General features: G+C 41.7%; 1 protein-coding gene across 2 annotated transcripts in view; it reads right to left on the bottom strand.

Annotated features, from left to right (window-relative positions):
* Window positions 1-16,729, bottom strand: part of NPR3 (natriuretic peptide receptor 3) — a 102,693-nt gene that overhangs the window by 67,551 nt on the left and 18,413 nt on the right. For both annotated transcript variants that reach the window (XM_070743487.1, XM_070743488.1), the window contains exons 2-3: window positions 13,616-13,738; window positions 445-611 (exon numbers count right to left, since the gene is read on the bottom strand). In XM_070743487.1, the coding sequence (XP_070599588.1) occupies window positions 445-611; window positions 13,616-13,738 (290 nt within the window). The remainder of the gene's footprint in view (window positions 1-444; window positions 612-13,615; window positions 13,739-16,729) is intronic.

The following is a 16,729-nucleotide window of genomic DNA, read 5'->3' as shown; positions in this document are numbered from 1 at the left end:
CAAAAGGGGTGAATTTTGGCCTTGCACACATTAATCGCTTTTCCATTGATTTCTATGGGAAACATTGTTTCGTCTTACAAACTTTTCACCTGAAGAACCTCGTCCCGGAACCAATTAAGTTTGTAAGACAAGGTATCACTGTACTTTAGGTTATGGACTCTATCTCTTCATGACTTCATATCTTAGAAGGCCCATTTCTTGGGGTGGAGAAGAAGTAGTATATTTATTTATTAAATTTGTATGCCACCCATCTCACTGATACCAGTGTCTATTAAAAATGACTATGAACAAGAAATAGCATTTTTTTAAAAAAGCAAGGACGTGGGAAAACTAATAGAAGTACACTTCGATTCAGTTTAGAAAAGACCACACTATCATCCTGGATTTAATTTAAGTAGTATTTTAGAGATGCTAAAATTCTGATACTCTTGATCAGGTACTTACATAATCGTCATGATGGATTCCTTGTTTCTGAACAGAACTTTTTACTTCCATAGAAAACTTTTCAAACTCGGGTTTCACTGTCCTCAGTAGTGTAACTGTCTGGAGGGATGAGTATGCTTGCTTGGCTTCGAGATCGTATTTGTCTCCTCTCCTCCATGAACCATTCCCTAAGAGAGAAATGAAAATATTTATAATGCTATCAGTTTGTTGTATGAATCAAAACCAGACACATACACAGATCACTGATTCAGCTGGATTCATTAACTTATTTATGAACATAGTAATATATATATACAATACCACAAGTAGATTGTTTCTTCAATGTAGCAACAGTTACAAACAGTTTCATTTCCAGCAGCAGACAAGCTTTCAGTTCAGAGTTCAGAATGGACAGAAAGAGTACAGAGTGGGCTCAGCCACACCCAGCCTTCTAGCTTCAGTTTCGATTCTCTGCACAAACTCAGATATGTGGAGCACCCATTGGCTGACTTAGTTGCTAAGCCTATTCATTGGCTGATCTTGTTTACCATTGGCTCTTCCACTTCATGAATATTCTGCCTTCTGCCGCACGAATCCCAGCGACCAGTCAGGTCCCACAGAGTCGGCCTTCTCCGGGTCCCGTTGACTAAACAATGTCGTCTGGCGGGACCCAGCGGAAGAGCCTTCTCTGTGGCGGTCCCGACCCTCTGGAACCAGCTCCCCCCAGAGATTAGGATTGCCCCCACCCTCCTTGCCTTTCGTAAACTTCTTAAAACCCACCTCTGCCATCAGGCATGGGGGAACTGAGACATCTTCCCCAGGCCTATATAGTTTATGTATGGTATGTTGTGTGCATGTTTTTTAAATTATGGGTTTTTAACTTTGTAATATTAGATTTGTATTGCATATTGTTTTCTATTGCTGCTGTGAGCCGCCCCGTGTCTGCAGAGAGGGGCGGCATACAAATTTAATAAATAATAATAATAATAATAATAATAATAATAATAATAATAATAGTATGTGTTGTTTGGTTTTAAATGATGGGGTTTTATGTGTTTTTTCTCTTTTAATATTAGATTTGTTCCACTGTAACATTGTTTTTATTATTGTTGTGAACCGCCCCGAGTCTTCAGAGAGGGACGGCATACAAAGCTAATAAATTATTATTATTATTATTATTCTAACAAATTCCATACCAGGGACTATAAAGAGCTTGTTTTTCTCTTTTCTCCTTTGACTGTGTTTTCCCAGGTGTTGCTTTGCTTAGTAAGAAGTAACCGATAACACATTGGGAAATGCTAGGAGACTTGCTTCAGATTAAAGCTTGAATTTATTTAATTATTTATTATTTATTAATTGGATAAATTAATCTTTCCAGGGACTCGGGGCGGCTCACAACATATAAAATACTGTATACAGTACACAATATCTTAAATCCAATTATCTAATTAAAAATCTAAAAAAAAAACCAGAAACCATAGAAAACAATTATTCCATTCACTCCACATACTCTCAACGCATATGCTGCGCAGGGGGCAAAGATCTAATAGCCCCAGGCCTGGTGGCATAAGTGAGTCTTCAGACTCTTGCAGAAGGCGAGGAGGGCGGGGGCAGTGCAAATCTCTGGGGGCAGCTGATTCCAGAGGATTGGGGCCCCCACAGAAAAGGCTCTCCCCCTAGGTCCCGCCAAATGACACTGTCTGGTTGACGGAACCTGGAAAAGGCCGACTCTTTGGGACCTGACTGGTTGCTGGGATTCATGCGGGAGAAGGCGGTCTCGGAGGTATTCTGGCCCGATGCCATGTAGGGCTTTATAGGTCATAACCAACATTTTTAATTGAGTCCGGAAACCAATGGGCAGCCAATGCAGACCACGTAGTGTTGGAGAAATATGTGAGTGTCTGGGCAAGCTCATGACTGCTTGCGCAGCTGCATTGTGCACAATTTGTAGTTTCTGTACGCTTTTCAAAGGTAGCACCATGTAGAGAGCATTGCTCCAAGTGAATCTCTGGAGGCTGTGAAGTTGATGGGAGCATTTCAGGGTCCCCAAAGAGTGTTTCCTGCAGCCACTACCAGTTCTATCTATCACCTTTGGGCCAAAGATTCTCCTTCCTGCTCTAAGAGCAGAATCCATGTTCATTTAAATGTATTAATTTAAACTGGTCCATATTCAATCCACTTCAATGCAATTAAATTACATATTCCTTAACTGTAATTATCTCCAATGAGATTAATTCATAATGGATTCCTGAAATAAAGAGTTGTATCAAAAAGGAATTGTTTAATGACTTCAAAAAGAGATCATTAGGTAATTATTTGCAAAATAGATCATAATGGATCATTATTTGCAGAAAATTCTGGATGAAAAGAAAATACGAATGAAAAGAAGCATACATATCCTCTAGGACTAGAAAAGAAAGAGTGACCTGTAGATTTAGATTTATTGGATTTATTGGACCTGTAAGTCTAGGGTTTTTTTCTAACCTTGTAAAATGTATTTATTATTAACTTATTTTGCTGCCCATCTTGCCAAAAGGCGACGGGGCGGTTATAAGGTAAAATTGTTCCAATTAAGAAGAAAAAAATAGAGGAAAAAACAGGAAATGATTCTTTTTATCTTCAGTCTAATGGAAAATCCTTGTGAATTGTTTCCTACATTAAGCAAAATAAAATACAGGATTGACAGTGGGTAGCCATGCATTTAAATTTAAAAAAATCAGAAAGAAGCAGAGAAGAGGCTTTGAGTTTAATATGGGGATAAAGTGTCCTTTCAAAAAAAAATTAAGAGAAAAGGTCACACTGTCTCTTTAATACCTTTGGACATAAAACTCCAGACATGTCTAAAAATACCAAGATTCAAGTGTCAAAACAGAATGAACTGAGGTTGCAATCAGCAGTCCAGGTACGAAAAACAGTCATTTGTTCCTATTGCTGAAGTATTATCCCACCTAGGTCAAGTGAGGGTAAGCGTGAGAGAGACCATCTGGATAATAGAGTACTTGTTCTATTATGAAGTCAAGGATAGTCCCTTACTTTCTTCCTAGTTTCATATACACAGTTGGGAAGAAAAATAAGATACAGTGGTACCTCTACCTAAGAACGCCTCTACTTACAAACTTTTCTAGATAGAAACGGGTGTTCAAGATTTTTTTGCCTCTTCTCAAGAACCATTTTTCATTTACAAATCCAAGCCTCTGAAACTGTAACTGGGAAAGGCAAGGAGAAGCCTCTGTGGGGCCTCTCTAGGAATCTCCTGGGAGGGAAACAGGGCTGGAAGAGGCGGAGAGAAGCCTCCGTGGGGCCTCTCTAGGAATCTCCTGGGAGGGAAACAGGGCTGGAAGAGGCGGAGAGAAGCCTCTGTGGGGCCTCTCTAGGAATCTCCTGGGAGGGAAACAGGGCTGGAAGAGGCGGAGAGAAGCCTCCGTGGGGCCTCTCTAGGAATCTCCTGGGAGGAAATAGGGCATTTCATCCTCCCTGTGGTTTCCCCAACCGCACGCATTATTTGCTTTTACATTGATTCCTATGGGAAAAATTGCTTCTTCTTACAAACTTTTCTACTTAAGAAGCTGGTCACGGAACAAATTAAGTTCGTAAGTAGAGGTACCACTGTATTTCCTCCAAAATTTGGCCCTCTCTGATGCATCCACAATGGTTAAATTTCACTATACCAATTCCACTGGCCTTGGTGGAATCTCAACATTTTTTGAAATGGAAAGTTCAAAAACGTTTAATGTTCCTCCAAAATATAGCATAGCAATAGAATTACAGCATTTAGACTTATATACCACTTCATAGTGCTTTTACAGCCCCCTCTAAGTGGTTTACAGAATCAGCATATTGCCCCCCAACAATCTGGGTCCTCATTTTATCCACCTCGGAAGGATGGAAGGCTGAGTCAACCTTGAGCCGGTGGTGAGATTTGAACTGCTGAACTACAGCTAGCAGTTAGCTGAAGTAGCCTGCAGTGCTGTACTCTAACAACTGCACCACCGTGACTCTATAGTGTGCCATGTTTTTATAGACAGCTGTGCCTCTGCCCATCCTGGCTTTCCTTAATCTTTCAGTGGCCTTCAATATAGACTAGAACAGAACAGAATTCTTTATTGGCCAAGTGTGATTGGACACACAAGGAATTGCTCCACAATGGCAAAAGGCATCCCGATACGTCACAAAACAGTCCGTGACGCAATCGGGTTTAACATCCCTGTGCTACGGGATCCCTCTTTTAGATTTTGTCATCTCATGGAATTTACCATGTTGCTTTTTCGGTGGCTGTTCCTGTGCTCTGGCATGATCTTGCTTCCAATACATCAAAGGCCTCACCTGTGTTTGCTTTCAGAAAAGCTATTAAGACCTGGCTTTTTTTTTAGTGTTTGGATCCAGTTGAATGGAGTTGTTTAATTAGCATGTTTGGCCATCAATTTATATTTTGCCCAGGGTTTTGAAAGTTATGTGGTTATTTCTTTGGTTTATTGTTTGCTTTTCGCTCCACGCCACCCAGAGTCACATTGTTTGACTTGGGTGGCCTTAAAATCCATCAAATACATAATTAAAATAATTCTCACTAGCAAGGCCTGTCATGTGGTAGAGTTGTGTGTCTTATATCAACTGCCAGAAATGGGCAGGTCCAATGGAGTTATTGCAAAAATTCTTTCATGTGAGCTATTTTCTATTAAGACAGAAGACCATGTGAGCGGGCAGGCAAAGCTCACAACACACCAATAGGTTCCTAATACAGTATTGCAAAACTTTATGCTTGTTCTTAGCTTATTACAGACGTGGAAACCTTGCAAGCCATGTGAGAAATAAAGATGCAGTTATACAGAAAGCATAATTTCACTACCAAAATATTGCGGTATGAATTCTTTCATCTTGTCTTCATGCTTTGAATTTTTTATTTTTTTGTAAAAGAGCATGATTATGAATGACCATGAGATACCACTTAGAAATAAAGGTATGCAAATGCTGAATGCTTAGTTTGCTGAAACAATGTTAAGTGTTAAGTGCCACTAGATGTTAGTTGCAGAATCACAAATTAATGCTGACACATGGTTAACCATGTTGCAACTGCCTTTCTGCTACTATTCCTATTTGTTCCGTCCATTCAGTAACTCAAAAAAAAAGCATTCAGTCCAAAACTTGCAAGAGTATTTCCACAAATATCTATAAACTCAAAAATCCAGTCTGTATACAGAGAAGCATTTTAAAGAACTCATTTCTGGATTTAACCAAAAAATGCTCTGTCCTACACATTGGCAAAAAGAATCAGAACACCAAATACAAACTGAATAAACAAGACATTATAGACTACCCTCACTCTGTAAAAGACCTTGGAATACTCATATCAAATGACCTAAGTGCCAAAGCCCACTGCAGAAACATCACCAAAAAGGCTTCCAGAGTTGTTAATTTAATCCTATGTAGTTTCTGCTCCGGTAATCTCACACTACTAACCAGAGCATACAAAACTTTTGCAAGACCAATCCTTGAATACAGCTCATCTGTCTGGAACCCACACCATATTTTGCACATAAACACTCTAGAAAATGTCCAGAGATATTTTACTAGAAGAGCTCTCCACTCACAACAGAATATCCTACGCAACTAGACTTACAATCCTAGGTTTAGAAAGCTTAGAACTACGTCACCTTAAACATGACCTAAGCATGGCCCATAAAATAATCTGCTACAACATCCTTCCTGTCAACGACGACTTCAGCTTCAACCACAACAATGCCCAAGCACACACAACAGATACAATCCTAAAGTAAAACGCTCTAAACCTGACTGCAGGAAATACGACTTTAGTAACCAAATAGTTGATGCATGGAACTCACTATCAGTCTCTGTAGTATCATCACCTAACCCCCAAAACTTTACCCTTAGACTATCCACTGTTGACCTCTCCTGATTCCTAAGAGGTCAGAGTAAAGGGCGTGCATAAGTGTACCAGCATGCTTTCCATCCCCTGTCCTAATGTTTCTCTTTTACTAGTATCATGTATATAAATATTATTATATCTTTGTATACCATCAATACTTGACAAAACCAACAAAATAAAATAAATAAAATAAATCATAATACGGTTTGCTGTTTTTGGAATAAAATAAATGTGTGAACCCAACCAGCTTATGGCTTGGCATAACATGTATCACTCAAGGCACTGCAATTTATAGGCAACTTTAACTTACAACCACTCACTTAATGACCATTTGAAGTTAAAACAGCACTAAAAAAGTAATTTACAACCAATTCTCACACTTACAGCATTCTCTGATCACATGATCAAAATCTGGGTGCTTGGCAACCAGCATGTATTTATGATGCATGCAGCAATCTGAGATCATATAATCATCATTTATGACTTTCCCCAGCCAGCTTCCGATAAACAAAGTTAAGGAGGAAACCTGGATTTGTTTAATGACCACATGATTCTCTTAAATAACTGCAGCAAAAAAAAAAGGTTAGAAAATTAGGCACAATTCACTCAGCAACTACTTTGCTTAGCAACATACATTATGGACCCAACTGTAGTTGTAAGGCAAGGACTGTCTACATTGCCTAAGTATTTATTCCAAAATGACTTTATTTATTCCAAAAGAAAATAGCATTTTAAATCATTTGTCTGGGATAACAGACCATTAAGTTGAAAAATATCAGCTGTGTAACTCGGGAATAATGTTGCCAAGAACTGTGGTACCTCTACCTAAAAATGCCTCTACATACAAAGTTTTCTAGAAAAGAACCAGATGTCCAAGATTTTTTTGCCTCTTCTCAAGAACCCTTTTACAAACTTACAAACCCAAGCCTCTGAAACTGTAACCGGAAAAGGCAGGGAGAAGCCTCCGTGTGGCCTCTCTAGGAATCTCCTGGGTGGAAACAAGGATGAAAAAGGTGGACAGAAGCCTCTGTGGAGCCTCTCTAGGAATCTCCTGGGAGGAAACAGGGCCGGAAAAGGCGGGGAGAAGCCTCCGTGGGGCCTCTCTAGGAATCTCCTGGGAGGAAACAGGGCTGGAAAAGGTGGAAAGTAGCCTCTGTGGGGCCTCTCTAGGAATCTCCTCGGAGGAAACAGGGATGTGTAACAGAGTCGACTGACAACGAGTCAGTCGAGGTGACTGGGGCACGTACTTGTCCACCTGTCTGGGAAGAGTTTGATCTGGTGACACCTGATGAAGTGGACAAGGTCATCGGAGCTGTGAGTTCCGCCACCTGTTTACTGGATCCGTGTCCCTCCTGGTTGGTTTCGGCCAGCAGGGAGGTGACACGGAGCTGGGCCCAGGAGATTACCAACGCTTCCTTGGGGAGGGGAGTTTTTCCATCACTCTATAAAGAAGCGCTTGTGCGCCCCCTCCTCAAGAAGCCCTCTCTGGACCCAGCCGTACTTGACAACTATCGTCCAGTCTCCAACCTTCCCTTTATGGGGAAGGTTGTCGAGAAGGTGGTGGCACTCCAGCTCCAGCGGTCCTTGGAAGAAGCCGATTATCTAGGTCCCCAGCAGTCGGGTTTCAGGGCCGGTTACAGCACGGAAACCGCTTTGGTCGCGTTGATGGATGATCTCTGGCGGGCCCGGGACAGGGGTTTATCCTCTGTCCTGGTGCTCCTTGACCTCTCAGCGGCTTTCGATACCATCGACCATGGTATCCTTCTGCACCGGCTGGAGGGGTTGGGAGTGGGAGGCACTGTCCTTCAGTGGTTCTCCTCCTACCTCTCTGGCCGGTCGCAGTCGGTGGTAGTGGGGGGCCAGAGGTCGACTCCTAGGTTTCTCCCTTGTGGGGTGCCTCAGGGGTCGGTCCTCTCCCCCCTGCTATTCAACATCTACATGAAACCGCTGGGCGAGATCATCCAAGGACATGGGGTGAGGTATCATCAATATGCGGATGATACCCAGCTTTACATCTCCACCCCATGCCCAGTCAACGAAGCGGTGGAAGTGATGTGCCGGTGCCTGGAGGCTGTTGGGGCCTGGATGGGTGTCAACAGACTCAAGCTCAACCCGGATAAGACGGAGTGGCTGTGGGTTCTGCCTCCCAAGGACAATCCCATCTGTCCGTCCATCACCCTGGGGGGGGAATTATTGACCCCCTCAGAGAGGGTCCGCAACTTGGGCGTCCTCCTCGATCCACAGCTCACATTAGAACAACATCTTTCAGCTGTGGCGAGGGGGGCGTTTGCCCAGGTTCGCCTGGTGCACCAGTTGCGGCCCTATCTGGACCGGGACTCATTGCTCACAGTCACTCATGCCCTCATCACCTCGAGATTCGACTACTGTAATGCTCTCTACATGGGGCTACCTTTGAAAAGTGTTCGGAAACTTCAGATCGTGCAAAATGCAGCTGCGAGAGCAGTCATGGGCCTACCTAGGTATGCCCATGTTTCACCATCACTCCGCAGTCTGCATTGGTTGCCGATCAATTTCCGGTCACAATTCAAAGTGTTGGTTATGACCTTTAAAGCCCTTCATGGCATCGGACCAGAATATCTCCGAGACCGCCTCCTGCCGCACGAATCCCAGCGACCGATTAGGTCCCACAGAGTGGGCCTTCTCCGGGTCCCGTCAACTAAACAATGTCGGTTGGCGGGCCCCAGGGGAAGAGCCTTCTCTGTGGCGGCCCCGGCCCTCTGGAACCAACTCCCCCCGGAGATTAGAACTGCCCCTACTCTTCCTGCCTTCCGTAAACTCCTTAAAACCCACCTTTGCCGCCAGGCATGGGGGAACTAAAACATCTCCCCCGGGCACGTTTAATTTATGCATGGTATGTCTGTGTGTGTGACTGTTAGCATATGGGGTTTTTTAAATATTTAAATATTTTAAATCTGTCTGATTGCTTATGATTTGTTTTTTACATGTTGTGAGCCGCCCCGAGTCTTCGGAGAGGGGCGGCATACAAATCTAAGTAATAAATAATAATAATAAATAAATGGAAAAGGCGGAGAGAAGCCTCCAGAGGGCCCCTATAGGAATTTCCTGGGAGGAAACAGGACCTCCACCCTCCCCGTGGTTTCCCCAATCGCATGCATTATTTGTTTTTACATTGATTCCTATGGGGAAAATTGCTTCTTCTTACAAACTTTTCCACTTAAGATCCTGGTCACGGAACGAATTAAGTTCTTAAGTAGAGGTACCACTGTAATTTGAGCGGCACTATGTGGTTTTTCTCCAAAAAAACTGTCCATAGGAATAGTAAGGCCATAGTACCCAGTGGCCTAGTAGATTTAGGCAGAGGTGAAATGCTCCTGGTTTGCTCATGCCTATCGCTAGTTGGAGAGCCGGTCGCAAAGGTAGTGCAAGGTTCCGCCCACTGACTCGGATGCCACCATATGGGTTCTTTTACCCTCTGCGCATGCAAAAATCATTCTGTGCATGCACAGAGGTTAAAAGAATGGCGGCGCCTGGGTGAAGCCTTGCACTCCCTTCGCGACTGATTCTCCGACGACTGATAGGCACAAGCAAACCGAGAGCATTTCATCCCTGGATTTAGGACTGGATTGCAAGAACAGATGGCGTATAGAATTGCCTTGATAAAGTGTGTTTAAGCCATACTGGGGTATCAAGTCTGCTTTTGACTCCTGGCAACTACCTGGACAAGTATCTTCTTGGCAAGATTTCAGAAGTGGTTCGCCATTTCCTCCTTCCTAGGGCTGAGAACCTGTGACTGGTCCAAGGTCACCCAGCTAGCTTGATATCCAAGGCAAGACTGCAACTCCAAGGTTCCTAGTTTCTAGCCTGCTGCCTTAACCACTAACCAAAACGGTTCAGCTGGTATATATTACCTGACAGGAAGAGAGCTCTCTTGGTTTTGACAAAATGTTAATAGAACACCTGTCCTACAGAAGCAAAACTAAAGCAGTCTTTTCAAGCGTTTCAGCTTTGATCAATTTGTTATTATTTGCCTGGTACATTTTAAGATGGTAGGGTTTATACCAAACGGTATTTTCATTGCCTTTTAATTTATGATTTATTTTTTTTGCTAAGGTATTTATTTTGCAAAGTACTCAAAGTAATGGTGTCGCATAGGTATGCAATTTATTTATATATGTACAAGAACACAGAGAGAGAAACACACACACATTTTTGTGATATATTTTAATGAAGGGTAATTTATAAATATGATATAAATAAATAAATACATACATAAGCAAACAAGCTCACTTCCTAGAAATAACTTTCAATGAAGCCAAACACTAAAGTCAAGCCTTGGATATTGTCCATTAAATAACTTGCAAGACCCACAAACCGCACACACACTTGCTTAGATGGCAAGTTTTTCCTGCATCTAAACATGCTACCTTGGGGAATTCCTGTGCAAGTACACTATTTAAAGTGAAGTTTTATTTGTTAAATGACCCGGTCTCTCTCCTCAAACTGCACCATGGATATCGCTCCACTGAAACTTACTATCAAAAGAAGGAGCTAGTAAAAATGAAACAAAACTCAAATATTTAAACTTTTTTTTTTGCCGAACACTCAGCTAATTTCCAGTAATGCAAGTTTAAAAGTATAACCCAAACAAGATATTAAAGGGCAAAATAGTTATAATTCTCCGCATAAAGTCATCAAATAGAAATGAATAAATGGTGCTTTTCTGACCAAGGTTTTTATGAGTAGCCAGTGAGACTTTCAAATTTTGCTTCATCACGTATAATAGTTTTTCTTAACTCTCCAGAAGGAAATAAATTAAAAATCTGGAAATTATTATTATTTTTAATTATTTATTAGATTTGTATGCTGCCCCTCTCCGTAGACTCGGGGCGTCTCACAACAGTAATAATACAATATATAGATTAGATTAGATTAGATTTATTGGATTTATATGCCGACCCTCTCCGCAAACTCAGGGCAGCTCACAACAAGGTAAAAACAATACATAATAACAAATCCAATACCCACCAATCCAATTACAATTTTAAACTAAAAAAATCATAAAAAACAACCCCAGAATATTAAAAACATGCATACAGTCAATCTAACACCAAAACAACATGGGCAAGGGGGAGATGTTTCAGTTCCCCCATGCCTGATGGCAGAGGTGGGTTTTAAGGAGTTTGCGAAAGGCAAGGAGGGTGGGGGCAATCCTAATCCCAGGGGGGACCTGGTTCCAGGGGGTCGGAGCCGCCACAGAGAAGGCTCTTCCCCTGGGTCCCGCCAGACGACATTGTTTAGTCGACGGGATCCGGAGAAGGCCAACTCTGTGGGACCGAACCGGTCGCTGGGATTCATGCGGCAGAAGGCGGTCCCGGAGATATTCTGGTCCGGTGCCATGTAGGGCTTTATAGGTCATAACCAACACTTTGAATTGTGACTGGAAACTGATCGGCAACCAATGCAGACTGCGGAGTGTTGGAGTGATATGGGCATACTTAGAGCAGCCCATAATTGCTCTCGCAGCTGCATTCTGCACGATCTGAAGTTTCCGAACACTTTTCAAAGGTAGCCCCATGTAGAGAGCGTTACAGTAGTCGAGCCTCGAGGTGATGAGGGCATGAGTGACTAATAATTAAAACAAATCTAATAATTAAAAATCGCTAAAAATGTCAGCCTTGCAAGGTAGTCCAAACAAGAAACCTACCCAGAAGTATTAGCTCCATCTTTATCCCAAAGTTGCATTAACAGAATCTTGAAAATCTGAAAGTACGTTTGTTCTTTGCGGGGGAGGGGGATAAAATCCTTTCTGAGACATTTGCCATATCCCCATTCCTTCTGTGGGCTCAATTGCTGACCTGTTATCCAACCATCACTATCTCCTGTCTCCCAAGGTTATTCCCACAAACCATTACAGGAGAACAGAGGGAATTAATCTAGAGCTATCCTTTAAGGCACAAATGACAAGCCCAGACTACGGTAATAAAGTTTGGACACACTATGAGAGTGCCCCCGTTCCTCTAGAGATGTCCACAATGTTGGGAGAAGAAAGATAAGATGACCACCAACAGCAGGGCAGATGAACTTGACTGCAACAGTGAAAAGTCCCCATTGAAAAATCTTAGCCAGGTTGGGACAGATCATTCTGGAGAGACTCAATCGATGTAGTTGCTAATAATCAACATTAACTTGATTATGCGGACGTTGTGAACTCCAATACTCTGGACATTTTTAAGAGGAAATTGGACTGCCAGTTGGCTGGGATGCTATAGGGTTCCTGCTTAGGCAGGGGGTTGGACTTGATGACCCACATGGTCCCTTCCAACTCTAACAATAAATAAATAATAAACAAATAAATAAATAAATAAACAAACTTAATGGTAATCAACCAACCAACCAACCAATCAATCCATCAATCAGTATTCAGGTCTCAGCAGATGACATCACCTGCCTTTCTCTTGGCTTGGAAACTAAGCATGATCAGCCCTGGTTAGCATCTGGAGGAGACTACAATGAACGTCCAAGAGTACAGGCAAATTGAAAAGTTGAAAGACAAACACAAATCACTTGCATATTGCTACAAAGCAAACGGAAAAGTTGTGCCCATTAACTAGGGGAAGCTAATCTGGTGGGCCTTTTAAAACATCTGTAAAAAATATGACTTTAGTAATCGGGTTGTCGAAGCGTGGAACTCCTTTACCAGACTCTATAGTATCATCCCCTAACCCCCAACATTTTACCCTTAGACTATCCACTGTTGACCTCTCCAGATTCCTAAGAGGTCAGTAAGGGGCGTACATAAGTGCACTAGAGTGCCTTCCGTCCCTGTCCTATAGTCTCTCCTATATCTCGTATTTCTTCTCTACTATATCCTGTATAACCTTCATTGTGTATTATTGTGTATTGGACAAACAAACAAACAAACAAATAATTCTTATAGTTTAAGAAGACCAAATGATGCCTCAGTCAATCAGAGTGTGATACAGTGTCTTTGCTATCATTGCCTTCCAATAAAAGTTACTTTTGAAATGTTAATTGTTTCAGGGTTCAGCTTTCTTGAGAAGGCTGGGATTCAGATAAAAAACAATTTTACAGAATAGCTCAATTTTCTGAAAACAACATGGGAAGCAACCATGAACAAAATTAATTTTCACTGAATTAACCATGGATCTGTCTGCCTACTTTTGCTTCTTTTCATGTTTGCCAAATGTCATAATTCAAATGCTTGTTTGAAAAGTTACCACGACTTGCTTAAAAACTGACACCATCACTAAAATCGTTAGCATGTTTAGAAAAATCTTGCAATCCAGTAGAAGACAGAAATTACATTACCATATGACGAACTGTTGAAAAGTTCAATATTGAAGAAAGCATGATCTCCGCTAGTCATTCCTTGCCGATGTGCAGCCAACATGATGTTCCGTATTGCGTCACTGCTGGCACACATGATCACAACTGGTGGAAATAAATGGAAAACAGAGATAAGGAGCCATTCCTCAAAGACCAGAAACAGACTGTCAAGTTTCTGAAAAGCTGGAGACAATGACATAGACGGTCCTCTGGTTGTTTTGTTTTTAGTTTTTAATTCACGGCTATACAAAGGACATTGACAACACCAGGATATTAAATGTGAAAAAAACACAGTCAATGAAAGGCCAACTTTCACCAGGATGGCAGTTCCTAAGTTAACCAAACATTAAGCACCTGATTTTATGCAAGTATTAAAATAAAATAAATATTAATAAAGATGAAGCATTATTTGGACCTGCGATATGAACAGATGATGGACTCGAGGGAAAAAAACATGTTTGGCAAAGTTTAGTAAGAAGAAGGAAAGGCAATTTTTATTTTTTATTTTTATTTTATTTTATTCATTTGTCCAATACACAAATACATAGGAAGAAAAATAGACATGTGGTAATATATATAAGGGTAAAAGTGAATTTAGAGGAGAGGACATATTAAAGGAAGAGAATATATATGATAGGTGAAAGAAAGGAAAGACAATTGGACAGGGGACCAAAGGCACACCAGTGCACTTATGTACGCCCCTTACTGGCCTCTTAGGAACCTGGAGAGGTCAATCGTGGAGAATCTAAGGGAGAAATGTTGGGGGTTAGGGGTTGACACAATTGAGTCCGGTAATGAGTTCCACGCTTCGATAACTCGATTGTTGAAATCATATTTTTTACAGTCAAGTTTGGAGCGGTTCGTATTAAGTTTGAATCTGTTGCGTGCTCTTGTGTTGTTGCGGTTGAAGCTGAAGTAGTCATTGACCGGTAGGACATTGCAGCATATGATCTTGTGGGCAATACGCAAACCGTGTTTTAGGCGCCTTAGTTCTAGGCTTTCTAGGCCCAGGATTGTTAGTCTATTTTTGCAGGATATTCTGTTTCGAGTGGAGAAGTGAAGGGCCCTTCTGGTGAAATATCTTTGGACATTTTCAAGGGTGTTGATGTCTGAGATGTGGTATGGGTTCCAGACAGATGAGCAGTAGTCTAGGATGGGTCTGGCAAAAGTTTTGTAGGCTCTTGTGAGTAGTGTGAGATTGCCTGAGCAGAAGCTGCGTAGGATCAGGTTAACAACTCTAGAAGCTTTTTTGGCGATATTGTTGCAGTGGGCTTTAGTACTTAGGTCATTCGATATTAGTATTCCAAGGTCTTTTACTGAGTGTGGGTTGGCAGTGAGAGATTGTTTATTCAGTTCGTATGTGCGGTTTGGATTCTTTTTAAGGTGGATAGACCCTGCTAGCATGTCTCTCTGTCTCTGTTTTACACACACACACACACAAACAAACAGAGAAAGAGAAAAAAAACAAAACAAAAAGAAATGAGAAAATAATGATTTCTTTCCCCTCCATCAAGGCCATCCTGAACAGCAGAGCACTTGGTGGCAATGACGAGGCCAACCCTGAAGTCCAGGCCCAGGCCTCGACTTCAGCCCAAGCACCATCACAGCCACACAAAAAAGGCCACGTCATTGTCATTCCCAAGGAATACAAGCCTTGGAGAAGGACAAGATTGCCCTCATGGCCCAGTGCTCCCCAGGATTTGCCTTGTACCACTTATTTTCAGATTTGTGTCCTCCCTCTAACACTACTGTTAGTACAAGGTACATGGTTGTTAGGGTTTGCCATTGTAAACTACCTATTGTAGTCTCTTGTACTATCACTTTAAATATTTTGGGCTGGTTCACCATAAGAGGGCGCCAGTACTCCCTTCCCTCAGTACTCCTTTAACGCTCATTCACTTTTGCTTTGCCTTGAGGGGGGAGTGTATTTGCTTAGTACTTATTATATTGGATGGCTTAGTGCTTGTTATGGCTTGTTTCTATTTTGTATATATGTAAATAGTACTTATTAAGCATAACTAAGTCTGTGTCTTTTTCTTTGGCTTTACCACACATCCACACTCTGTTAAAATTCTCTGCTCAGTGTATGTCAAAGGTCTCATAGCCTAGCTATACCGAGACATACCAACAACTACTATAATCTGCTTTTTCAGTTTTCATATCTATGGCTAAAGGCATAGCCAAAGGAAAAGTATGTTTTGGAAAAAGATGAGTTAAATCTCAAAATAGATTGTTAGAATTTGTTTTCACCTGAGCAAAAACTTTGGGGGCTTGTCAACTCAATGACTCCAAGTTACTTGGTCTTAACATAGTTAACTATATGACAATTTATCTGGTAAATAATGACTTTCACAACATTTAAGTTGGACATTTAATAGTTGAAGAATCAGCTAAAGCAGAGAATCTTGCTGAAGGAAAACAACCCCAGAATAAACATGAAGCCAATAATTTATTTTATTTATTATTTGGATTTGTATGCCGCCCCTCTCCGAAGACTATGAAGTTGCTTGCTGTCAACAAACATCAAAATGATCTATTAATATTAGTCTTGGTAGTTACTATGAATAGTAAAATAGTGGATTAGTGACTTGTAATTCTCCTGCACTCTCACCTATTTAGGCAACAAGTAGAAGCCACAGCAAGGGAAGGCTTTCTCTGGTTTTGCTGGCACACCAATTTATGATGCCATTTGACAACAAGAGTCATATCTTCTTCATCATTTAGTTGGACTAGACTAGAGCGACATGTCCTAGTTACAGGAATGCCACTGGAGGCAACTTGGAAGATGAGCCTTGGTGGCGCATTGGTTAGAGTGTAGTACTGCAAGCAGCTTCTGCTGACTGCTGGCTGTAGCTCACCAGTTCAAATCTCACCAGACTCAAGGTTGACTCAGCCTTCCATCCTTCCGAGGTGGGTAAAATGAGAACCCGGATTGGTGGGGGCAATATGCTGACTCTATAAACCGCTTAGAGAGGGCTGTAAAGCACTGTAAAGCGGTATTTAAGTCTAAGTGCTATTGCTATACTGCATGTACAAAAAGCAGCAGCTAAACCCTTCAGGGAACAATGCCCTCAAACCAGAAAAGACATTGATTTT

This window comes from Erythrolamprus reginae, chromosome 2 (genome assembly GCF_031021105.1).
Source record: "Erythrolamprus reginae isolate rEryReg1 chromosome 2, rEryReg1.hap1, whole genome shotgun sequence".
NCBI lineage: Eukaryota > Metazoa > Chordata > Lepidosauria > Squamata > Dipsadidae > Erythrolamprus > Erythrolamprus reginae.
This window is presented reverse-complemented; position numbering and strand designations above follow the sequence as displayed.